Below are 25,923 nucleotides of genomic sequence, written 5' to 3'. Positions count from 1 at the left end.
CATGGTGGCGTGTGGCTGTAATCCCAGCTACTCAGGAGACTGAGGCAGGAGAATTGCCTGGACCCAGGAGGCGGAGGTTGCAGTGAGCCGAGATCGCGCCATTGCACTCCAGTCTGGGTAACAAGAGCGAAACTCCATCTCAAAAATAAATAAATAAATAAAAATAAAAATAAAAATTGCCATGGGAAAAAAAATTCATTGAAAGTTTCAGTTACTAACTTCTTTCTACTAAAGTAGAAAGGATTAAATAAGGTAATTTAACAATGCAAAGTGTTAAAGGAAAAGTTATTATTTATCTCTTTAATATCTGGGAAATGATGCAGGATGAAACCAAACAACTTGGAGATATAGTCAATTCATCAAGGCTTTAAGATCTGCCAAGAGAACTCTCATACATCATTGAAGGAGGTGTAACCCCTATGGAAGGAAATTTGGTAATAGCTATCAAAATATACATACTACTTTTTGGCTTCACAATTTCATATCTATAAATTTACGCTCCAAATATACACATGCAAAATGGCACATGAATAAAATTATTCATTGCCAAATCGTTGTAATAGCAAGTTTGGAAGCAACCTAAATGTTCAACAATAGGAAATCGATGAGATAAATTGTAATAAATTATTAATGTAATACTACACAGCTACAAAAAAGTAAGAAATTTCTTTATGCATTAAGATGTAATGATATCCAGGCTGGGCATGGTGCTCATACCAGTAATCCAAGCACTTTGGGAGGCTGAGGTGGGAAGATCACTTAAGGCCAGGAGTTTGAGGCCGCAATGAGCTATGACCCTGCCACTACACTCCAGCCTCAGCAACAAAGTGAGACCCTGTCTCCAAATAAAAGTAATGATATCTAAAATATAGATTTTATATTTTAAGTTAGGTGCAATGGCTCATGCTTGTAATCCCAGCACTTTGGAAGGCCAAGGTGGGCGAATCACCTAAGGTCAGGAGTTCGAGACTAGCCTAGCCAACATGGTGAAACCCGTTCTCTACTAAAATACAAAAAATTAGGCAGGCGTGGTAGTGGGTGCCTATAATCTCAGCTACTTGGGAGGTTGAGGCAGGAGAATTGCTTAAACCTGGGAGGTGGAGGTTGCAGTGAGCCAAGATTACTCCATTGCTTTCCAGCTTGGGTGAAACAGCCAGTCTCTCTCTCTCTCTCTCTCTCTCTCCCTCCCTCCCCAAACCCCCGGCCTTATATATATATATATATATATATGAATATATAGATATACATATATATATATACATGATCCCCATTTTACATATAAGTGTACTGAGACCCAGAAAGATTAACTTGTGTAAGGCCACACATTTAGACAGAGCCAGAATTTAACCCAGGCAATCTGACTCTAGCACTCATGCTGGTGGTTGCCTTCACTTAGGTCCAATTTATACATCACCTATAGAGTACAGGTTAAACTTGTGCTTCAATAGCAGATTATCTGAATCCAAATAAAAGATTTCCTAAGGGTTTAGTTTCAGTTATCAGAGAACTTAAGTAATGGAAGAAATATCTTAAGGCATATATAAAGGATAGGGCATTTAATGAGCCCTTCCAACTTTGGAAGAAGTAAATCTGGTCCTAGTAAAAGACCATCAGCTGGGCCAGGCGCAGTGGCTCAAGCCTGTAATCCCAGCACTTTGGGAGGCCGAGGCGGGTGGATCACGAGGTCAAGAGATCGAGACCATCCTGGTCAACATGGTGAAACCCCGTCTCTACTAAAAATACAAAAAATTAGCTGGGCATGGTGGCGTGTGCCTGTAATCCCAGCGACTCAGGAGGCTGAGGCAGAATTGCCTGAACCCGGGAGGCGGAGGTTGCGGTGAGCCGAGATCGCACCATTGCACTCCAGCCTGGGTAACAAGAGCGAAACTCCGTCTCAAAAAAAAAAAAAAAAAAAACCATCAGCTGTATCTGAAGTCAACCAGTTCATCTGAAGAAAGGCTAAAATTCAATACACTTTTATTAGAAGCTTACAATTGCCTGTTACTACTGATATTACAATTTCCTAGTGTCTGTGAAATCTTTATTTTTTATTTTTTATTTTTTTATAAAGATGGGGTTCACCATGTTGGTCAGGCTGGTCTTGAACTCCTGACCTCAGGTGATCTGCCTGCCTTGGCCTCCAAAGTGCTTGGATTACAGGCGTGAGCCACTACGCCCAGCCATGTGAAATCTTAAATGAAAGAATTCACATAGGATCAAGCCAGGATTGTACCTTGGATTTTTTTTTTTTTTCTGAGACTGATCCTCGCTCTGTCACCCAGGCTGAAGGGGAGTGGCTTGATCGCGGCTCACTGCAATCTCTGCCACCCAGGTTCAAGAGATTCTCTTGCCTCAGCCTCCCAAGTACCTGGGACCACAGGTGTGTGCCACCATGTCCAGCTAATTTTTTTATTTTTAGTACAAACGGGGTTTCACCATGTTGGCCAGGCTGGTCTCAAACTCCTGACCTTGACTGATCCGCCCGCCTCAGCCTCCAAGTGTTGGGATTACAGGCATGAGCCACTGTGCCTGCCCTATACCCTGGATTTTAGATTACAAAGATAAGTAATCTAAAACGATCACCTTTCTCTCCAAAACAACAGGTTGGAGGATCCAGAAACAGACCACAATATGTTAGAGAATACGTTAAATGTGGTATTTCAAATCAGTAGAAAACAAGTTACTCAATAAATGACGTCAAGACAACTAGTTAGGGCATCTGAGGCATAACCTTGTCTATATTCACTAAAATTCCAGCAGGAAAGAAAATATAAAATGTAAAAACTGAAGCCAGGGTGAATTATTTTTCAAATATTGGAATTTATAAAAAGCCATTCAAAGCATAAAATCCAGAGCATAGAAAAAAATGAGTAATGGCTGGACATGGTGGCTCATGCCTGTAATCCCAACATTTTGGGAGGCCGAGGCTGGCTGATCACAAGGTCAAGAGATTGAGACCATCCTGCCAACATGGTGAAACCTGTCTACTAAAATACAAAAAAAAAAAAAAATTAGCTGGGCATGGTGGGGCATGCGCCTGTAGTCCCAGCTACTCGGGAGGTTGAGGCAAGGAAATCACTTGAAACTGGGAGGCAGAGGTTGCAACGAGCTGAGATCGTGCCACTGCACTCCAGCCTGGCGACAGAGCAATACTCCATCTTAGAAAAAAAAAAGATAGGTACAAGATCATGTTTAAAGAAAGAAAAAATGAGTAATACATTTCACTACATAAGTACTAGAAACATGTCCATTGCAAACACACACACACACACACACACAACCAAAACAAAAAAAAACCAAAAACCCAGAAAAGCCACCAACCAAACCAAAGTAAGCGACAAACTAGAGGAAATGTTTGCAACATATTTGACAAAGGACTAATTTCCTTAATATATAGAGTTCAAATAGATTAATAAAAATGATCAACAGGCTGGATGCAGTGGCTCAAGCCTATAATACCAGCATTTTGGGAAGCTGAGGTGGGCAGATGGCTTGACCCCAGGAGTTCAAGACCAGCCTGGGCAACATGAGGAAACCCTGTTTCTACAAAAAAAAAAAAAAAAAAAATCAGCTGGGCGTGGTGGTACATCCCTGTAGTTTTAGTTACTTAGGAGGCTTAGGTGGGAGGATTGCTTGGACCCGAGAGGCAGAAGTTGCAGTAAACCAAGATTGTGCCACTGCACTCCAGCCTGAGTGACAGAGAGAAACCTGGTCTAAAAAAAAAAAAAAAAAAAAGCAACAGCCCAATAGTAAGTGTCAAAAGACATCAAAGGCCATTTTCAGGAAAAATGAATTAAAATTGAAGGGATTTTTTTTGTTTTTTTTTTTGGAGACAAGAGTGTTGCTCTTGTTGCCCAGGCTGGAGTGCAATGGTACCATCTCGGCTCACCACAACCTCCACCTCCAGGGTTCCAGAGATTCTCTTGACTTAGCCTCCCAAGTAGCTGGTGTTACAGGCATGTGCCACCACGCCCAGCTAATTTTTTTGTATTTTTAGTAGAGATGGGGTTTCCCCACGTTGGTCAGGCTGGTCTCGAATTCCCAACCTCAGTTGATCCACCCTCCTTGGCCTTCCAAAGTGCTGGGATTACAGGCGTGAGCCACCGTGCCTGGCCAATAAAAAGGGTTTATACACATATAAAAACACTCTAATTAAAGAAATGCAAATTTAAAACAATGATATACCATGTTGGTGGATGTAGTGGCTCATGTCTGTAATCCGAACACTTCGAAAGGTCAAAGGGGGAGAATCACTTGAGGCCAGAAGTTCAAGACGACAAGACTGAGAAACATAGTAAGACCCTATCTCTACAACTGTTTTTTTTTCCCCCCCAGTTAGCTGGGGATGGTAGCTCATGCCTATAGTCCCAACTACTTGGGAGGCAGGGGTAGGAGGATCGCTTGAGCCCAGGATATTGATGGCACCACTGCACTCCAGAACTTACGTGACAGGGAAAGACCCTGTCTCAAAACAAAAACAAAAGGCCAGGTGCTGTGGCTCATGCCTGTAATCCCAGCACTTTGGGAGGCCAAGGTAGGCAGGTCATGAGGTCAGGAGTTCGAAACCAGCCTGACCAACATGGTGAAACCCTGTGTCTACTAAAAATACAAAAATTAGCTGGGAGTGGTGGCACAAATCCCGCCTACTCAGGAGGCTGAGGCAGAGATTGCTGTGAGCTGAGATCGCGCCACTGCACTCCAGCCTGGGCAACAGAGCAAGACTCCATCTAAAAAATAAATAAATAAAAATAAAATTAACTACCATGTTCAGCCTACAGCTTAAGAAACAATATGATAGGCCAGGGGTGGTGGCTCACACCTGAAATCCAAGCACTTTGGAGGTCAACACGGGCAGATCACCTGAGGTCAGGAGTTCAAGACCAGCCTGACCAACATGGTGAAACCCCATCTTTAAAAAAAAAGAAGCAATATGATATGATGGTTAAAACTGCTGCCTCTGGAGTCAGAATACTTGGGATTAAATCTGGCTCTACTCCTCACTGTGTATTCTCCAGTTTCCTTGCTTGGATTGAGAACTAACTGAGAAAATGTAATAAAGCAATTAGAACTGTGCCTGGCACGTACATAGTGACTGCTCAGTTAACGTTAGTTCTATTAGTTCAATTAATTAGTTCTATTAGTTCAATTAAAATTAGACTGAAAAAAACAGAAAAACTATAATGGTGTTGAAAAGAGAGAACTAGCCACGCATAGGATGTTGGTAGAAGTACAAACTGGTGCAATGTCTTTCAGTAGTAATTTGACATTATCTACTAATTTTAAATGCACTTTTTAAAATGTATCCTATAGATCACATGTGTACATTAAAATATATATATACGTTCATAAAGATACGTAGGGATTTTTCATTACAGCAATGTCCTTAACAGCAAAAAGACTATAAATAACCTAAATGGTCATCCATATGGGTCTGAATAAACTATGGTGCATCCCAAAATAGAATATTATGATAAAAACATAATCCCCAAGATAGTAAAAAAGCAAATCAAAAAGCAATGTGGACAGCTTTCTCTCATTAGTGTTTGTATTCATAGAATATTTCTGGAAGGAGACACAAGAAATGAATAACAGTAGTTGCCTCTGAGGAGCAAGACTGAGAGTTGAAATCAAATGGAGATTTGCTATTCACTGAACATCTTGTTAATATGAAACTTTTTTCCATGTACATTACTTTTTCTTTTTCTTTCTTTCTTTTTTTTTTTTTTGAGATCAAGTCTCGCTCTGTTGCCCAGGCTGGAGTGCAATGGTGCGACCTCAGCTCATTGCAACCTCTACCTCCCGGGGTTAAGCGATTCTCCTGCCTCAGCCTCCTGAGTAGCTGGGATTACAGACCCATGCCACCATGCCCAGCTAATTTTTGTATTTTTTTTTTTTTTTAGTAGAGACAGGGTTTCACCATGTTGACCAAGCTGGTCTCAAACTCCTGACCGCAGGTGATCCACCCACCTTTTGGCCTCTCAGAGTGCTGGGATTACAGGCACGAGCCACCATGCCCAGCCTACTTTTTCTTTTTTTTTTTTCCAAGTTCTTGAGGCCAAGTAGCCATACTTTTTCAATTAAATAAAAACTAGTTAACTTTTAAAATGAGTGCAGTCATCATATATCATTACATCCTTATCAGAAAAGCAGAGGGAAGCATACCAACTGAAGACAAATTCTAAGAGAAACGATGCTAGCCTATCATTGCAGCTTGCCTAAAGGGCCAAAATGGATATCCTAGAGCAAAGATAGTCCTTGGTCCTTAAATAACTTCTCTCAGCCGGGCGCAGTGGCTCACACCTGTAATCCCAGCACTTTGGGAGGCCAAGGCAGGCAGACCATGAGGTCAGGAGTTCGAAACCAACTTGACCAATATGGTGAAACCCCGTCTCTACTAAAAATACAAAAATTAGCACCCGTCTCTACTAAAAATACAAAAATTAGCAGGGCATGGTGGTACATGCCTGTAGACCCAGCTACTGGGGAGGCTGAGGCAGAATTGCTTGAGCCTGGGAGGCAGAGGTTGCAGTGACCCAATGCACTCCAGCCTAGGTGACACAGCAAGACTCCATCTCAAAAAAATAAACCTCTTCTCTCTTCCACCGCTCTAGAGTGATAAGAACTACGGGGACTAAGCACACGAGTTCTTTCCAGATCTCACATTATCCAGGTATTAACTCCAGAGCCTATAAAACAAGAGCTGTTCTTCCCTCCATATGCAGAAGTATAGGAGTGTTCTTACACTTGATGTGTTGGTTAAGATGAGGATTCTGGGGAAAGAAGGAAAAGAGAAGGGACTGACGGATATAATTTATAATGCTTTCCTGGTCCTAAGTATCTATATCTTTGGGCAACTTATTTCCTAGTTTTTCCCTTTCATCTTAACACCTTACATATAAATGCACTTTATAATTCACAAAGCACAGTTCTACTTTCTCATTAATTCTCCAAACCACCTTGTAGATGGGTATTACAATACCATTTTAGATAAGTTTCAGAGGGGTTGCTTTGTCCCACAAATACTAGGCTTATGTCCCAGCGCTCCCAGTGAACTCTCCAAACCTGGTGTTTTCCACTCTGTGACTTTCTCTTCATCCCTGCTCAATTTCCCTGCACCAGCACCTGATTCCATTTTATTGCAGCCAACACTAAACACCTGTGTTCTTAGGTGCTGTGCTTCTAGAGAGTGATAGAGGAAATTATTTAAGGACCAAGGACAACATATGTTTTTCCTTCTAGGGACAGATTTGAGTTAGTTGCTTTTTAAATATTGTTCCTTTGTCATTCTGCCTGAGAAAACAAAGCAATGGGTCTTATAGACAGGATCTCTCCAGTATTGAATACCTACCATGCTATGGTATTGTCTAGACACTTTATTCATTTTATTTCACTTATCCTGTAAAAGCAGGCTTTATTATCTCCATGATTCAAATAAGTTGATAGAAATTTAGTGAAAGGCAGCCGGGCACAGTGGCTCATGCCTGTAATCCCAGCACTTTGGGAGGCCAAGGTGGGCAGATAACGAGGTCAGGAGTTCGAGACCAGACTGACCAACATGGTGAAACCCCATTTCTACTAAAAATACAAAAATTAGCCAGGTGTAGTTGCACGCACCTGTAATCCCAGCTATACAGGAGGCTGAGGCAGGAGAATCGCTTGAACCCAGGAGGCGGACATTGCAGTAAGCCAAGATTGCGCCACTGCACTCCAGCCTAAGCGACAGAGCAAGACTCCGTCTCAAAAAAAAAAAAAAAAAAAAAAAAAAGAAAAGAAAAGAAATTAATGAAGGCAAGTCAGTTGCTTAATGTTATATAGCTCCTATGTTCCCATATTGAATAAGGATTCAAACCCCAGTATCTGGCTTTACAGCCTGTGGTATGTTACACTGTGTTGTCCAACAAACACAGCTGTTGAGGTTACATGGTTTGTTAAAGAGGTTAAAAACGCCAATCAAAGGTCACGTGTAAGTTCTTAAGAAGGGGTAGATTATGCCAGAAAAAAAGTAACTGCTGTTCAGTTAGTTTTCTCACATTTACTCAGTCTTTCCCATCTCTAAAATGAAAATGAATCTAAGTTCCAGAGAAAACAAATGGGGGCAGTGTGAGCCAAGGAAGTGAATAATAAGTAGGAGGGAAAGGCAGCCCCTGCTGATTGGGAGGTAGTTCCAGGAGGTTGCATTCTGCAGTTGCCAAGCAACAAGTATAAACAGCACAAGATCATGGCCACTAACTACAGTGCCAACCAGGTAAGTTCCCATTCTCCATTTCTTTAATGTTTACTTTTGTTTTCCCGATTCTATCTTTGGACTGTCCCCTCTCATAGGATTCTGATCTTTGAACAGATAGCTGAAAGTGGGGTGAGATAATATTTTACCTCCTCAGGATAGAGAGCCCAGGGAAGATCCAAAGGTATCTCCGGGTTAAATTTGTAGGGTGTAAACCAGAGGTCGGCAATTTCTTTTTTTTTCTGTAACAGGGCAGAGAGTAGGCTTAGCGTGGTGGCTCACACTTGTAATCCCAGCACTTTGGGGGGCCGAGGAGGGCAGATCACGAGGTCAGGAGTTCGAGCCTAGCCTGTCCAATACAGTGAAATCCTGTTTCTACTAAAAAATACAAAAATTAGCTGGGCGTGGTGGCACATGCATGTAGTTCCAGCTACTCGGGAGGCTGGGGCAGGAGAATCACTTGAACTGGGAGGTAGAAATTGTAGTGAGCTGAGATCGTGCCACTGCATTCCAGCCTGGGCAACAAAGTGAGACTTCGTCTCAAAAAAAAAAGGGCAGAGAGTAAAAACTTTAGGCTTTGCAGGCCAAGTGGCAAAGTCAAAAATATTATGTAGCTACTTACATAGAGAAAAACATTTTTCCATAAAATGTTTAACAAATTCAAAATATAACTAAATACAATTTTTGTATTACTAATGAAAATAATGGAATTTTGGGGGTGAGAAAAAATTTCACTTAACTGGTATTCAAAGTTATTGTTCCATTTTACTGAATCAATTGTAAATGTTCATCTATAAAAATCATCCTTAGCTCTCAGGCCATCCCAAAACAAGCAGCAATATGGATATGGCCCATAGGCCATAGTTTACCAACTCCTGATCTAGACCAGTGCTGCCCGACAAAGAGTGTGAGCCACAAATGTAATTTTAAATTTTCTAGTAGCTACATGAAAAAATTAAATACGCTGAATTTAACCCAATAAATCCAAATATTAAACATTTAATCAGTATTGAAAAAATTATAATCAGACATTTTACATTCTTTGTACTAAATCTTCAAAACCTGCTGGATGTGGTAGCTCATGTCTGTAATCCCAACACTTTGGGAGGTTGAGACAGAAAGATCTCTTAAGGCCAGGAGTTTGAGACCACCCTGGGCAATATGGTAAGACCCTGTCTCTACAAATAAATTAAAAAATTAGCTGGGCATGATGGCATGCACCTGTAGTCCCAGCTACTTGTGAGTCTGAGGGAGGAGGATTGCTTGAACCCAGGTATCCAAGGCTGCAGTGAGCTAGGATCACGCCTCTAACTCCAACCCAGGTGGCAGACCATGATCCTGTCTCAAAAAAACAAAAACAAGAAAAAAAAAACTTCAAAATTCAGTGTATTTCTTTTTTTTTTTTTTTCTTTGAGATGGAGTCTCACTCTGTCGACAGGCTAGAATGCAGTGTTGTGATCTTGGCTTACTGCAACCTCCACCTCAGTTAAGCAATTCTCCCCTCTCAGCCTCCCGAGTAGCTGGAACTACAGGTATGCGCTACCACGCCCAGCTAATTTATGTATTTTTTTTTAGTAAAGAAGGGGTTTCGCCATGTTGGCCGGGATGGTCTCGATCTCTTGACCTTGTGATCCGCCCACCTCAGCCTCCCAAAGTGCTGGGATTACAGGCATGAGCCACTGCACCCGGCCTTCAGTGTATTTCACGCTTATAAAGCACCTCGATCAACAATTGGAACTAGTTATATTCAAGTGTTTAACAGCTCCACGTGTCTACTGGCTCCATGCTGGACAGCACACATCTAGACCAAATTACACCCTTGTCATAGTGAGTTAAAGCCTACATGGTTGGTCAGGCCTTTGGTCTTCAAATCTAAAGAACTATGCCTAGTCATCAATTCCTGGGTTTGGGGCCTTGAAGCTTCAAAAGGATACTTACCTTTCTCTCCACAGTATGAAAAGGCTTTCTCATCCAAGTATCTGCAGAACTGGTCTCCCGCTAAGCCAACAAAAGAGGTATTCCATGTTCAGTGCACCTACAAGACAGTCTCATGTTCTTCCTGCCACTTAACTCCTTTTAGCCTTCTCTAAATTCTCATATCCTTCTCTGACCACACCCTTAATTCAAGCTCCCCAAATGTTTTTTTTTCACTCATAAACATTTCTCTCTTCCACTTGCACCCCAGTGCATCTCTTCCCATGAAGGCTACACTCAAATTATTGCCAACGATCGTGGTCATCTACTGCCTTCTGTGCCCCGTTCCAAGGTGAGATATTATCTTCATTCCAATCAAGGCAAACAATTGAGGCACAGAACTGGGAGATCTGCAGTCTCTCACAGCCATTATCTGAAAAATTAAAGTTTAATCTAATTAATGTTGCAATGTGAGAGCCCCTGAACTTCCAGCCAGCTTATCCAGCAGGTTAGAGTTGTGTTTAGCACCCTTCATAAGTTCTTAAATTGATCAATGATCTGTAAAAAAGAAAGCCTTCAGGTGATGACACTTGTGCAGTGGGTATTCCTCTGCCACACTCAGCCTAAGGATGCACAAGGTTTTTTTTTTTTTGAGACTAAGCCCCACTCTGTTGCCCAGACTGGAGTGCAATGGCACGATCTCGGCTCACTGCAACCTTGACTCCTGGGTTCAAGCGATTCTCTGGCCTCAGCTTCCCAAGTAACTGGGACTACAGGTGCGCACCACCACACCCAGCTCACTTTTTTGTATTTTTAGTAGAGAGGAGGTTTCGCCATGTTGGCCAGGCTGGTCTCAAGCTCCTGATCTCAGGTGATCTGCCCGCCTTGCCTCGGCTTCCCAAAGTGCTGGGATTACAGGTGTGAGCTACCATGCCTGATCTTTTTTTTTTTTTTTTGGAGACAGAGTCTCGCTTTGTTGCCCAGGCTGGAGTGCAGTGGTGCAATCTCGGCTCACTGCAATCTCCACCTCCTGGGTTTAAGTGATTCTCCTGCCTCAGTCTCCCGAGCAGCTGGAACTCCCAGCTAAATTTTTGTATATTTAGAAGAAACGGGGTTTCACCGTGTTAGCCAGGATGGTCTCGATCTCCTGACCTGTGATCTGCCAGCCCAGCGTCAGCCTCCCAAAGTGCTGGAATTACAGGTATAAGCCACATCGCCCAGCCTAAGGATGCTGAATTTAAGTTGGCAGAGGCAAGGGGATGAAAAAATTAGGCCTGCAAAGCCTAAATGAGGGAGGTGGGTAAGGAAGAGTGGGAAGATTATGCTTTCAGTCTTGTTTCATAACCATGCATTCCTGAAGGTAAAGAATGGAAATAAGATGAACAGAGGTTCTGTCAATTGGTCAGTTACTTGGAGTGAGAAGCCCTATTGAGGTATCCCTTTTCATTTTTAGGCAAATCCTTGGGGTTCCTTCATGGGCACCTGGCAAATGCCTCTGAAGATACCCCCCGCTCGGGTGACGCTGACCTCCCGTACAACTGCTGGTGCTGCCTCCCTTACCAAATGGATACAGAAAAATCCTGATTTACTCAAGGCCTCCAATGGGCTGCGTCCTGAAATCTTAGGCAAGGTATCTATTCTTCCCATCTAACCCCAAACCCTGTTCTCAATTTCATTTCAACCTCAAAAAATGTATATTGTTATGCCACCACTATCCCAGCAGGGGGGACCTCTAACCAATTCATCTTATCCTGACTAGTCCCTAATCACCTTCTGAGGCCTGAAGGAATGGGCTAAGGACATCTTACCCCGAACAGTAGAAAATGATCTAATCTCAAAGTGGGGGTGGGTAATTAGAGAAATCAAATTTAAATTTTCTTATTTGAAACTTGATCTACTGCCCATGGTATGGGGAGAAAGGGAGTTCGAATCCTGAGGTACATTGGGAATGATCTGGGCCTGACCAGAGACATGACTGTCTATTCCACTCTACCACTGACAGTCCCATGATCCAGACAGTCAGAAGACACTCAGGAAGAAGTCTATCACAAAGACTGTACAACAAGCACCAAGTCCAACCGTAATTCCACGCTCCCCAGCTGCCAACCTCAATTCCCCAGATGAACTCCAAAGCTCACACCCCTCTGCAGGTCATACTCCAGGTCCCCAAAGCCCAGCAAAATCCTAAGAGCCCACCTAGAAGTCCACGTATGCTAGAACTCTAGGCAGGGCCTAAGCTAGCTGAGGTCCAGAAACACAAACCTTAAACTTCATATGGACAAGGTAGCCACACACTGAAAAACCTGTATAGCAAATGAGTGAAATAAACAAGAGCCCCCAGGCAGAACTGTAGAACAGGGAAATTTTGGGGTGGGAGTAAAAGCAAATTTGGAAAATAAACATTTTTTGTTGAATCTTTTACTGATCTGGATTTTCTATTCTTGCTATGGCTGCCTCTTGTAACACAATTAGGGGAAAGAAGGTGCGGGAAAATAAAGTAGGGAAAAGAACATACGGTGGTTTGGGTGGAACACATTTTTACAAGAATTGAGTCAGTTATACTCCAGAAATGACCAAGAGAAAGTTGGTCTGAATCATGGAAAGAAGGCAGAATCTCAAAAAACCAGTCCCTCACCTCTACCCACTCATTTTTTATCCTGAGCACATACAACTAATGACTTCAAAATCAGAAACAGAATTGTTGAACATAGTATGTGTATGTGTGTTTGGAGGTGGGGAAGAAAAGGTAGAGAAAGCCAAAGGAGAAGATACTAGCTTGTGTAAGACTTTGTATCTAAGCATAAGTACAAATATAGTTTGAAAATTGAAGATATTAAAGTGATTGGAAGACAGAGAAGAAAAACAAAGATGGTAAGTAGAAATTTAAGGCATGATGATCTGTCACACCTCCCACCCACCCACTACCATGCTTCAAACACCCAAATGGTAAGAAAGCACCAAAAAATTCATCTGCCCTACCCATTTTCTAGCCTCCAACATCTGTTTATCATTGACCTCATTTTACATTTTCCTGGCACTGGCTGTTAAATTTAATGCCCTTGCCAAACCTTTCCCAGTCCCAATGACGAAGTGTTCTTTCATGATCACTTGTCCCTAATTCCAAGGACAAAGTAGAGAACAGCTCATTTAAAATGGAGGAAAGGTACAAAGACTTCCCAGGGCCCCTCTAGTAAAAACAGAAAAGCAATCATTACTTAAAGCCAAATACTATTTGGGACACTGAATGAAGACTATTGAAGCAGCAGGTCCGCACTTTAAGTAAGGTCTTCCTATCCAACTGACACCAGCCAGTTACTGTTTCCCCTCTTCAACCCACGCTTTAACTGGTTGGCCAACAAATCAAAGTGACAGATGAGATAGGTCATTCCAGAGTTTCCGAAAACTATCAAACAGCATGCCTGCTAAGGCCTGGCCTATATGGATTTTAAAAGCAGCAAGTTTTCTCGTTATACATTTTTTGCCAGGTTTTCAACAATCCCGTCTCTTTTTTAATCTCTATTCTCCTTTCTCCCCAAGCCTGTATCTTCAGGTCATCATCCCTTAGCTATCACCAACACTAGTCCTCTGTGCCCCTGACTGAATCATAATTTGCTGTATTATACCATCAAGCTTATAATCAGTCCTGAATGGGATTTTGGTGCCTGTAATAACTCAAAAGCACTCTACATGCATCACTTCTTTTTCTCCTTCCTTCTCTGAGGCTTCTCTGTGATAGTTAAATCTCTGGCTAAGTTCTATTTGATTTCCCTGAAAATTTTTCCAGTTATGAGATGTAGGAAAAGGGAAGAGGAGGAAATTGGTCCCTTCCCAACAGCCATTTTCTTGGTTTCTCTAGATTTCAAGGAGAGTCAAAGATAAAATGAGTATTTTAATTCAATTTCAAAAAAAATGGTATATGACTTGGATAAGAAAGCATAAAATTAGGAGGCTTTTCTGGAAATGCAAGAAAAAGAAATAACCTTTAATATGTTCAATGATAATTTTCTGGATTTTCCTCTTGTGTCAAAAGCTATATATTTTCTCCTCAAAGCGGCTGCTCTAAGAACTAACTAGCCCTCTTTCTCTCTCTCTAGCTGGGATAGACTAATTCCCCTCCACCCCCACCTCTCTTCTTTCAATAACACTGCGTAGGTGTTAATGGCCTGGGCTCTCACCAATGAACAGAATTGTCCTTTAAGCCAGCAACCCACAGGCAGTGGCACCCAAAGCCTCACCCCCAGTTCCCAGGGCAGAAGCCACAGAGCTGGCATTGTTTCCACTGTCTCAGGAAAAAGGAGCCAAAAGCTGACCCTCAGCATAAATCAAAGCCCAATATGGAGAGGGAATAACTGCTTCTAGGCCCAGAGTAGGCAAACTGTGGGCATAAAAGGGGAGTTTTTGCAGCCACCTCATCTTTAGAAACAAGGGGGAAATTAGACCCTTTTCCACTATTATGGTCTACAAGGTACTCTACTGCTCCAAGGGGATCTGAAAGCACAAAAGGATCTAACGAGTAAGGATAACTTTTCCCAGGCTGGAGATAAGAGTGACAAACAGAAAGATGGGTGAATGTAATAATGTGTAGGAAGATGATGCTGGGAACCTCCATTCTTCACATGGCTGCCAGCCCTAGAGAGGACAACACAGTAAGAACCAGAACAACCACTCCAGACTGGTATAGCTGGGGAATCTTCAGGCCTTTTCCTAGGTCCCACATCTGTGGAGGAAAAAAAAAGGAATTTCAGTAACCAGGACACTTATGGTTCTGCCTCAGAAAGTAATTCTACCTAAAGGAATAGACACCTCTTCTCAGCGTAAGTCTAGAGAAAAGCATTTCTACCCTTATGCCCCACCTTTACCTTTCTCAAAACCCACAGTATGGAACCTATTATCCACTTATTCCAATGACAGAAAATCAAGTTCTATTGTGTGGTGATGGTAGGAGGAATGTTCTCTAGAATGCCACAGGCCCTATGTGGTGTACAAAAGCTTCCAGACTGAATAGTTACAACTTTTCCTCATGACCACACGTCTAGATTAATGTTTCTCAAAGTGTGTTCTTCCAAACACTTGTTCCTCAGAATGTTGAAAGCATTATATGGGACAAAAACAGTTCTGTGGTCATACAAAGTTCGTAAACATTTAACTGCAAGACTTTCTAAACAGTTTATTAATGCATACTGTGACTCTCCAAAAGAGAGATATAATATGCATGATTTCCTAGATACAGTCAATCACAGAATCTTTTTATGGAGGGAAACTCTGTTTATTAGAGGACTAGTATTTCTAAAGGATACTCTGACCTAGAACACTATTTCTCAATTTTGTTTTGACTGTGACTCTACTAAGAAATACCTTTTAAATTGGAACCCAGTAGATATGTATATATAATATAGGAAAATTGATAAAACAATATTTACCATTACTAACTGGTGCCATACACACACACATATTTATATATGTTATGTATAAAATAAATTTCATTAAACATTTCTTTTTCCTTTTTGTGGAGAATGGGGTCTCATTATACTGTTCAGGCAGGTCTTGAAATCCTCGGCTCAAGCTATCCTCCTGCCTCTCTACTTCCTTAAGAGCTGGAATTACAGGCATAAACTTCTGCACCCCGCCTCTCCAGCTGGCACAATCTTGGCTCACAGCAACATCCACTTCCCAGGTTCAGGTGATTCTCCTGCTTCCAGCCCCTGAGTAGCTGGGACTACAGGTGAGTCCCATCACATTCAGATAATTTTTGTGTTTTTAGTAGAGATGGGGTTTTGCAATGTTGGCCAGGCTGGTCTCAAACTCCTGACTTTAAGCGATCCACCTGCCTCAGCCTTCCAAAGTGCTGGGATTACAGGCATGAGTGACCACACCCAGCCCCAGCCTATATTTTCTATTCTGTTTAATTTCTTTTTTTTTGTTGGTAGCACACCACTAAATTGGTTTTCTGCCCATTGAGTTAAAACCCATATTTCTTTTTAATATTAAAAAATAGGCCGGGTGCAGTGGCTCACACCTGTGATCCTAGCACTTTGGGAGGCCAAGGTGGGCGGATCATTTAAGGTCAGGGCTTCCAGACCAGCCTGGCCAAAATAGTGAAACTCCACCTCTACTAAAAATACCAAAAAATGAGCCAGGCGTGGTGGTGGGCACCTATTTCCAGCTACTCGGGAGGCTGAGGCAGGAGAATTGCTTGAACCTGGAAGGCAGTGGTTGTGGTGAGCCAAGATTGTGCCACTGCACTCTAGCCTGGATGGCACAGAGAGACTCCATCTCAAAAAAAAAAAAAAAAAAAAAAGGAGACAGGGTCTTGTTATGCCTTGCCCAGGCTGGTATTGAACTCTTGGGCTCAAGCAATCCTCCTGCCTCAGCCTCACAAAGTGCTGGCATTACAGGTATGAGCCATCTCACCCAACCCACCCCCTGCTTTTTAAATTTTTTTTGAGACAAGGTCTCACTTTGTCACTTAGGCTGGAGTGCAGTGGTACAATCCCGGCTCACTGAAGCTTTGACCTCCCTGACCTCCTAGGTTCAAGCAATCCTCCTGCCTCAGCTCCCCAAGTAGCTGGGACTACACGTGCCGGTCACCATGCCCAGCTAATTTTTGCATTTTTGGTAGAGATGGAGTTTCACAATGTTGCCCAAGCTGGTCTCAAACTCCTGACCTCAAGTGATCTACCAGCCTCAGCCTCCCAAAATGCTGGGATTACAGGCGTGAGCCACCACACCCAGCCCCAGCCTAGATATTCTATTCTATTTAAATTTCTTTTTTTGTTGGTAGCATGCTACTAAATTGGTTTTCTACCCACTGAGTTAAAACCCATATTTCTTTTTAATATTAACAAATAGAGACAGAGTCTTGTTATGTCTCGCCCAGGCTGGTACTGAACTCCTGGGCTCAAGCAATCCTCCTGCTTTGACCTCCCAAAGTGCTGGTATTACAGGTGTGAGCCATCTCGCCCAGCCCCCACTCCTTTTCTTTTTTTGAGACAGGGTCTCACTTTGTCACCTAGGCTGGAGTGCAGTGGCACAATCTCAGCTCACTGAAGCCTTGACCTCCCAGGTTCAAGCAATTCTCCTGCCTCAGCCCCCCAAGTAGTTGGGACTACAAGAACCTGTCACCCTGCCCCGCTAATTTTTTGTCTTTTTGGTAGAGCTGGAGTTTCACCATGTTGCCTAGGTTCATCTTGAACTCCTGAGCTCAAGCGATCCACTGGCCTTGGCCTCCCAAAGTGCTAGGATTACAGGTGTGAGCTACCACACCCTCGGCCCCACATTTAACAAAACACTAACTTTGACTCTCTTGTGTCCTATGGATATCAACATATTAATATTACATTATAAGTAACTAAATGAGTCCCTGGGGCAAAAGCAGTCTTCATTTTCCACACTTCCCACATACGTGGCTGTCTTAACACACACATACACACATACGCCCACAGTCTCAATGTAAAACTGCCTAAATTAGGAGTCAGTTCAGAGAAAAGATGGAGAGAGCCCAGAAAAGAAAAAAAAAATCAAGATGAGAAGATGCTTCCACCTCAACCCTCAAATTGCTTCTAACTAGATCAGATTAGAAGTCAAGTAAATTCCAGGGTTGTTTTGCTTAAATAGGAACAGTGTTTCATAAACAGTTGAGGCCTACTGGATAGTGGTGGTAGGCAGTGATATCCCCTAGAATGCCACAGAGCCTATAACCTCCTAGACTTTTATATCAACCCTACTCCCCACTCTCCCATTAGATCTTCTGGCAAGTCAGCTGTCAAGTTAGAGGCCAAAAACTACAGGCAGTCACAGAAAACACAAAATCCTGTCCCACACTCAGAACCAGTACTTGCTAGAAGAAAAAATAAAAGCAGACTTAAGGGCCTTTCGGTTCCTTACTTCTCTCACTGGAGATTGCCATCACAGCCAGGAACCAGGACAGAAAAGCTCTAAGTTCTGGGATTTTGTAAAACCTCCCCACTCTTCCCCCCATTTTGAGACAAAGACAAATATAGGGCAAGTCTCTGCCTGAGCCAAAATATGAAGAGAGGAAGCTGATCAGCTGATTCTCTTTACAGAGCTTTGTTCTTTGGAATAGGAAGTCATTAATGGAAATGTCCTCCCTCTCTACCCTCTCCCCCTCAGGGAAGTGAAAAGTCATTTTAAATCAAACTGAACACTGCCCCAGGGAACAGTTGATACAGACACTTAATTTGTAAGTCATTTAGTCTCTCACTTTTTTTATTCCATTAAACTTTCTACTGGACCAGACCAAAATCCAGAAAGTATTCGAAGGCTATGATTCAGAAGTAATAAAAAGTCAAATTAAGGCAAAAGCATCCATCTGACAGTTGGCTCAGGTTCAGAAAATACAGAAATAATTGAGTTTTTTTATTTTTATTTTTATTTTTTTGAGATGGAGTTTCATTTTTGTTCCTTAGACTAGAGCGCAATGGCGCAATCTCAGCTCACCACAACCTCCGTCTCCTGGGTTCAAGTGATTCTCCTGCCTCAATCTTCTGAGTAGCTGGGATTACAAGCATGCGTCATCATGCCCCACTAATTTGTATTTTTAGTAGAGACAGGGTTTCTCCATGTTGGTCAGGCTGGTCTTGAACTCTCAACCTCAATTGATCTGCCCACCTCGGCCTCCCAAAGGGCTGGGATTACAGGCATGAGCCACTGCACCCAGCCAAGAATTGAATTTCAATTATCTTCTTGGAAGCAAAACTAGGGAGACTACAAAATATAAAACTTTTTTTTTGAGATGGGGTTTCACTCTGTCACCCAGGCTGGAGTGCAGTGGTGTGATCTTGGCTCACTGCAACCTCTACCTCCCGGATACTCCTGCCTCAGCCTCCTGAGTAGCTGGGATTATAGGCGAATGCTACCACACCACACCAGCTAAGTTTGTTTTTTTTTTTTTTTTTTTTTTTTTTTTTTTTTTTTTTTTTTTTTTTGAGACGGAGTTTTGCTCTTGTTGTCCAGGCTGGAGTGCAATGGTGGGAGCTCGGCTCACTGCAACCTCTGCCTCAGCCTCCCGAGTAGCTGGGATTACAGCCATGTGCCACCATGCCTGGATAATTTTGTATTTTTAGTAAAGATGGGGTTTCTCCATGTTGACCAGGCTGGTCTCAAACTCCTGACCTCAGGTGATCTGCCCTCCTCAGCCTCCCAAAGTGCTGGGATTACAGGCATGAGCCACTGCGCCCAGCCAAAATATGAAATCTTAAAATTCTAGAGGAGGGACTGATTTCTGACCTGGAGTAGGCTTGATTAAACTTTAATTCCTTTAGAAAAAAAAGATACCAGATTTTGATTTTATTTATGATCCACCCTCCTTGGCCTCCCAAAATGCTGGGATTACAGGTACGAGCCACTGAGCCCAGCCTATTTTATTTTATTTTTTTTTTGAGATGTGGTCTCACTTTGTCCTCCAAGCTGAAGTGCAGTGGCATGATCTCAGCTCACTGCAATCTCTGCCTCCTGGGCTCAATGATCCTCTCACCTCAGCCTTACAGGTAGCTGGGACCACAGGTACATACCACCATACCTGGCTAATTTTAGAAACCAGTTTTGAGCTGACCATGAGGTCACATAGGAGGCAACATGGATGGTTTTCACTCCACTACAAGATTCCTAAACTCGATATTAAAACCTGGGATTCTTGGCACCCAGTTGCTGTTAAAGTTGGCCTGTTCTGTCCAATAGCTGAAAGCAAAAATGCAATATAATGTCTAGATAACAAAAGGTAATCTATTTGAGTACTGTCAGAAGCATTACTCTAGGTCAACAGGAACATAAGAATGAAAGTAGCAACAATGTTTAGCTCATAACTGAATCCCCAGTGTCTACAACAGTACCAGACACATAAATAGGTACTAATTAATATTTATTTAATAAACATGCCTTCTATGCCTTCAGGGATCTCTTTTAATAATATCCCTCTTGCCAGGCGCGGTGGCTCAAGCCTGTAATCCCAGCACTTTGGGAGCCCGAGGCAGGTGGATCACGAGGTCAAGAGATAGAGACCATCCCGGTCAACATGGTGAAACCCTGTCTCTACTAAAAATACAATACATTAGCTGGGCATGGTGGCACGTGCCTATAATCCCAGCTACTCAGGAGGTTGAGGAAGAAGAATTGCCTGAACCCAGGAGGCGGAGGTTGCGGTGAGCCAAGATCATGCCATTGGACTCCAGCCTGGGTAACAAGAGCGAAACTGAGTCTCAAAAAAAAAAAAATATATATATATATATATATGATAATAATAATAATAATATCCCTCTTACAAAGGAAGAGTTCACAATGAGACTCTGCAAGCATCTGTGAAGCCTATATCACTGCTCAGCTACACCACCAGCAGGACTGCCAGAGAATGCACAGAGGAACTTGTTTAGCTTTCCCAAGAGGACCCTGAGTCACAACTAACCTTAAGAACAGCACTAGCCGGGCACGGTGGCTCACACCTGTAATCCTAGCACTTTGGGAGGCTGAGGTGGGTGGATTACCTAAGGCCAGGAGTTCGAGACCAGTCTGGCCGACGTGGCAAAACCTTGTCTCTACTAAAAATATAAAAATTAGCCAGGAGTGGTGGCACACGTCTATAACACCAACTACTTGGGAGGCTGAGGCATGAGAATCGCTTGAACCCAGGAGGCAGAGATCGTGCCACTGCACTCCAGCCTGGGCGACAGAGCAAGACTCCACCTCTGAAACAACAACAACAAAAAAGAACAGTACTAAACCCAGTAATGAAGGAGAGAATCCTCCTAGCCTCCCCACCCACTTCACTGAGAAAATGTGCAAATCCCCAATTAACTTACCAAGTGTCGGATCCCATTCCAGGTATGATACATGAGAGGAAAGACGAGTGCAAACTTAGCTGTGTGGATCAGTGCTGGCCCCAGACACAGGGACTTCACGAGCTCCAAATAAGACTCAAAGTTCCCAGGGAGTAACAGAGCTGACATTCCAAAAAGAGAGACCCCTGAGGAGAAAACCAAGTAGCTCATCACAGGTGCTCACAAGTTACAACTAATATGATACATAAAACTGGGTTCCATGACAGCACAATTCTAAGCCATTTTGAAATGGAGAAGATTTTTTTTTTTTTTTTTTTTTTTTGAGACAGGGTCTCATTCTGTCACCCAGGCTGGAGTGCAGTAGTACAATCTTGGCTCACTGCAACCTCCACCTCTCAAGTTCAAGTGATTCTCCTGCTTCAGCTTCCCAAGTAGCTGGGATGACAGATGCCTACCACAATACCCAGGTAAATTTTGTATTTTTAGTAGAGACAGCGTTTCACAAAGTTGGCCAGGCTGGTCTCGAACTCCTGATCTCAAGTGATCCATCCACCTTCACCTCCCAAAGTGCTGGGATTACAGATGTGAGCCACCACACCCGGCCTTGAAATGGAGAAGATTTAAACTCATGTTCAAGTTTATAGTGGGAGACAGGCTACTTGGGATCTGTTCATAAAGTAAATGTGCCATGTGTTTTAGTATGTTATTCATCCTTTCAACATCCCTCTCTATAAAAACTTCACCTGTCAGTTTAGAAGTAATTAATGCCTTAGTATATCATCTAGTTGATCATCTAAGGAAGAAAAGGTAAAAACGGTATGCTCAGTCCAGAGAAGAATGAGAAAAAAAATTAGGTTCCCTTTTTTTTGTGACACAGACTCTCGCTCTGTTGCCCAAGCTAGAGTGTAGTGGTGCGATCTCAGCTCGCTGCAACTGCAACCTCTACCTCCTGGGTTCAAGTGATTCTTGTGCCTCAGCCTCCCAAGTAGCTGGAGTTATAGATGCATGCCACCATGCCTGGCTAATTTTTGTACTTTTAGTGAAGACAGGGTTTCACCATGTTGGCCAGGCTGGTCTGGAACTCCTGTCCTAAAGCGATTTGCCCACCTTGGCCTCCCAAAGTGCTGGGATTACCCAGCATGAGACACTGCACCTGGCCTATTTTTTATCTTTATTTTCTAGTGTTGCTACCTCTGAAGAGAGAAAAAATTTAAAATCATTCAAATCTCTACCACACAAAAATTTAAATTTAAATGAATTAGAGACATTTTAAATATTAGAGCTATTGGCCGGGCGCAGTGGCTCAAGCCTGTAATCCCAGCACTTTGGGAGGTCGAGGCGGGTGGATCACAAGGTCAAGAGATCGAGACCATCCTGGTCAACATGGTGAAACCCCGTCTCTACTAAAAATACAAAAAATTAGCTGGGCATGGTGGTGCGTGCCTGTAATCCCAGCTACTCAGGAGGCTGAGGCAGGAGAGTTGCCTGAACCCAGGAGGCGGAGGTTGCGGTGAGCCGAGATCGCGCCATTGCACTCCAACCTGGGTAACATGAGTGAAACTCCGTCTCAAAGAAAAAAAAATATTAGAGCTAAAACTATAAAACTCTTTGAAGAAAGCATAGAAATAAATCTTCATGATCTTGAATTAGGTAGTGGTTTCACAGATGATACCAAAATCATAAATGACAAAAGAAAAAACAGATGAATTGGATTTCATCACAATTACAAACTTTTGTCCTGCAAATAATACCATCCAGAAAGTAAAAAGACAGCCCAAAGGAATGGGAGAAAATATTTGCAAATCATGAGGAACTTTTATCCAGAATATATAATGAACTCTTACAACTCAATTAATAAAATGACAAATGGATCTGAATAGAGATCTCTCCAAGAAGATAAATAAATGGCCAATCAGTAAATGAACAGATGCTTAACAATATTAGCCATCAGAGAAATGCAAATCAAAACCATAATGATATAATGTAAATGCTATGTGTATATATTTGGAAGATTATTTCCCTATGTGAAAGAAAAAGTATGAATATTTTAATGTCTGACGGGGCTGCATTACTTGTTGGGGCTCAGTGGTTATCGACCACCAATGATTAACAAATATGAAACACAAATTAGAAATAAGATGTCATCTTGGTGAGGTGAGTCATGCCTGTAATCCCAACACTTTGGAAAGCCGAGGCAGGTAGATTGAGGTCAGGAGTTTGAGACCAGCCTGGCCAACATGCTGAAACCCGGTCTCTATTAAAAATACAAAAATTAGCCAGGCATGGTATCACACACCTATAATCCCAGCTACTTGGGAGGCTGAGGCAAGAGAATTGCTGGAACCCGGGAGGTGGAGGTTGCAGCCAGCTGAGATTGCACCGCTGGACTCCAGCCTGGGCAACAGAGAGAGGCTCCATCTCCAAAAAAAAAAAAAAAAGAAATAAAAGGCCAGTTATTTCCCACAATCAACAAAAATGTCTCGGGGAAGCAAAAAAGAGTACTCACACCACAACTCCCAGAGACCCTGATCTGACAGGTTGAGATCATTGCTAGAATTGTGGTTTCCAAACTGTACATCAAGCTGCCTACAGCAAACTCGCAGGTTCGACAGGACATTTTACATATTCAAATAAAACACAGTGATACTTAACATCTACTGGACATAATGTGAACCATTATTAGCTCAAGGTAGTCCAGTTTCAACATTAGATGTTAGATTTCTTTCAATGATCACATCTTTGCAAAGCTGGGTTTTCAACAAAAAGTAAGTACTGTGTGAAAATCAGTGTGGAATAAGAAATGAGGGTGGATCCAATCTGATTTCTAAGGTTTGAGGAGTTGGGTAATATCCAACAGCATATACATCCCATTAGTAAGTAATTATGACTGGCTGGGCATGGTTGTAATCCCAGCATTTTAGGAGGCCGAGGTGGGAGAATTGCTTGGGCCCAGGAGTTCGAGACTAGCCTGGTCAACATAATGAGACCCCATCTCTACTAAAAATAAAAATAAAAAAATTAGCCGGGCACAATGGTATGCACCTATAGTCCCAGCTACTTGGGAGGCTGAGGAGAACAGATCACTTGAGCCTGATAGGTTAAGGATGCAGTGAGCTGTGATTGTGCTACTGCACTCCAACCTGGGTAACAGAGTGAGAACTTTGTTTTAAAAACAAACCAAAAAAAGTATGGTTATTTGAGAATGAAACAAAAATATTTTTTAATTTCATTTATGTGGATGTGTTTGTTTGGCAACGGAGTCTCACACTCTTGCCAGGCTGGTATGCAGTGGCAAGATCTCAGCTCACTGCAACCAGTGCTTTCCGGGTTCAATTGATTCTCCTGCCTTAGCCTCCCGAGTAGCTAGGATTACAGGAACCCGCTACCACACCCAGCTAATTTTTTGTATTTTTAGTAGAGACGGGGTTTCGCTATGTTGGCCAGGCTGGTCTTGAACTCTTGACCTCGTATCCGCCCACCTCGGCCTCCCAAAGTGCTGGGATTATAGACATAAGCCACCAAGCCCACTTGTTTTTGTTTTTCATAGAGACCAGGTCTTGCTATGTTGCTCAGGCTGGTCTCTAACTCCTGAGCTCAAGCAATCCTTCTGTCTTGGCCTCCCAAAGCACTGGGATTATAGTTGTAAGCCACTGTGCCTGGCCTATGTGAATGATTTAAAAAAAAAAAAAAAAAAAAAAATGTCTACTCAATGGCTAAGAAACAAATGGGCCAGGCACAGTGGCTCACGCTTGTAATCCCAGCATTTTGGGAGGCTGAGGTGGGCGGATCACGAGGTCAGGAGTTCGAGATCAGACTGGCCAACACAGTGAAACCCCATCTTTACTAAAAATACAAAAGTTAGCTGGGCACGGTGGCAGGTGCCTGTAATCCCAGCTACTCTGGAGGCTGAGGCAAGAGAATTTCTTGAACCTGGGAGGTGGAGGTTGCAGTGAGTCGAGACCGTGTCATTGCACTCTAGTCTGGGTGACAGAGCACGACTCCGTCTCAAAGAAAAGGAAAAGAAAAGAAAAAATTGGTGTGGGGCTACGTAGTAGTAGAATGATTTTGAGGACATCTGACTTATTTAGAAGCAGTCTTCTCTTTTTGAATTGATTAAACTAATTGACATAATTCTGTATCATTCATAGGAAAAGCAAAAGCTGAAGATACTGTTACTCACATCCCTAGGATTTCCATGAGTTTTGACTCCTGTAAGTCATTTGGGAGTAGGTGGTGTTATCCTAGAATAACATCATATCAGGGTCTGGTCTTCTGATGGTCCCTCATACCAATACTAACCAACATCATATCAGGTTGGTTAGTATTGGTATAAGGGACCATCCCTGGGACTCAGCCATGAGCCTGCTGTCCCATTTGGTGCATAGATCAGGGCTGAGTTTGCCCAGATATCTAAGGCATCTGTGTGGCTCTTGAAGTTTCAGAGCTTTGTGTTGGCACTACAGGCATGTGCCACCATGCCCGGCTAATTTTTTTGTAGTTTTAGTAGAGACGATGTTTCACTATGTTAGCCAGGCTGGTCTCAAACTCTTGACCTCAGGTGATCCACGTGCCTCAGCCTCCTATCCACCTTGTCTGCTTCAGTTTCTTAAGCTCTTAAATGAAGATATTCCTTTCTCAGATTATTATGAGGGTTAAATAATTATGTAAATGTTTAGTAAATAATGGCTATAGCAATAGTTGTATTTGAATTAGGTGGTATTTTTCTTGATGGATTGAGTCCTTAAGCAAAAAACATAAAATGATACAGTCTCTGGATATACACAGAATACTGGTTATTCCTGACTGGCAGGATTATGGGTAACTTTTCGAAGTATATATTTCTTTTTTTTTTTTTCTTTTTCTTCATAGCCTTCTTCTTTAGAATCTTTTTTTTTTTTTTTTTTTTTTTTTTTGAGAGACGGAGTCTTGCTCTGTCTCCCAGGCTGGAGTGCAGTGGCACAATCTCAGCTCACGGCAACCTCTGCCTCCCAGGTT

General features: G+C 42.5%; 2 protein-coding genes across 4 annotated transcripts in view; one reads left to right on the top strand and one right to left on the bottom strand.

Annotated features, from left to right (window-relative positions):
• Positions 1-7,785: 7,785 nt before the first annotated feature.
• On the top strand, positions 7,786-12,559 carry CFAP126 (cilia and flagella associated protein 126). Of its 2 annotated transcripts, XM_032260941.1 has the most exons (5): positions 7,786-8,245; positions 10,177-10,239; positions 10,410-10,490; positions 11,592-11,768; positions 12,141-12,559. In XM_032260941.1, the coding sequence occupies exons 1-5, from the start codon at positions 8,219-8,221 to the stop codon at positions 12,324-12,326; spliced, it is 534 nt and encodes a 177-aa protein (XP_032116832.1). In that variant the 5' UTR covers positions 7,786-8,218; the 3' UTR covers positions 12,327-12,559. The 2 variants fall into 2 exon arrangements, 1 of the variants encoding a protein (XP_032116832.1); XR_004263653.1 differs by lacking the exons at positions 7,786-8,245; positions 11,592-11,768; positions 12,141-12,559 and adding an exon at positions 9,714-9,756 and having other exon boundaries at positions 10,177-10,842.
• A 1,448-nt stretch (positions 12,560-14,007) lies between these two features.
• The window catches only part of SDHC (succinate dehydrogenase complex subunit C), a 47,563-nt gene continuing 35,647 nt past the window's right edge, over positions 14,008-25,923 (bottom strand). Inside the window, exons 5-6 of one of the 2 annotated variants that reach the window (XM_032260942.1) lie at positions 20,950-21,113; positions 14,008-14,855 (exon numbers count right to left, since the gene is read on the bottom strand). In XM_032260942.1, coding sequence (XP_032116833.1) covers positions 14,751-14,855; positions 20,950-21,113 — 269 coding nt within the window. In that variant the 3' untranslated portion in view covers positions 14,008-14,750. The remainder of the gene's footprint in view (positions 14,856-20,949; positions 21,114-25,923) is intronic. The other variant, XM_032260943.1, reaches the window with a different exon arrangement.

This window comes from Sapajus apella, unplaced genomic scaffold, assembly GCF_009761245.1.
Source record: "Sapajus apella isolate SASKATOON/1434 unplaced genomic scaffold, GSC_monkey_1.0 scaffold119, whole genome shotgun sequence".
Taxonomy (NCBI): Eukaryota; Metazoa; Chordata; class Mammalia; order Primates; family Cebidae; genus Sapajus; species Sapajus apella.
Note: the sequence above shows the minus strand (reverse complement) of the source record. Positions and strands in the feature narration are given on the sequence as shown.

What these genes read in the sequence shown, in the direction of transcription:
- CFAP126 (XM_032260941.1), top strand. Translation starts at nt 8,219, where the DNA reads ATGGCCACTAACTACAGTGCCAACCAG. An exon ending in CTAACTACAGTGCCAACCAG is followed by an intron (nt 8,246 to 10,176) that starts GTAAGTTCCCAT and finishes TTCTCTCCACAG; the next exon opens with TATGAAAAGGCTTTCTCATC. An exon ending in CCGCTAAGCCAACAAAAGAG is followed by an intron (nt 10,240 to 10,409) that starts GTATTCCATGTT and finishes CTTGCACCCCAG; the next exon opens with TGCATCTCTTCCCATGAAGG.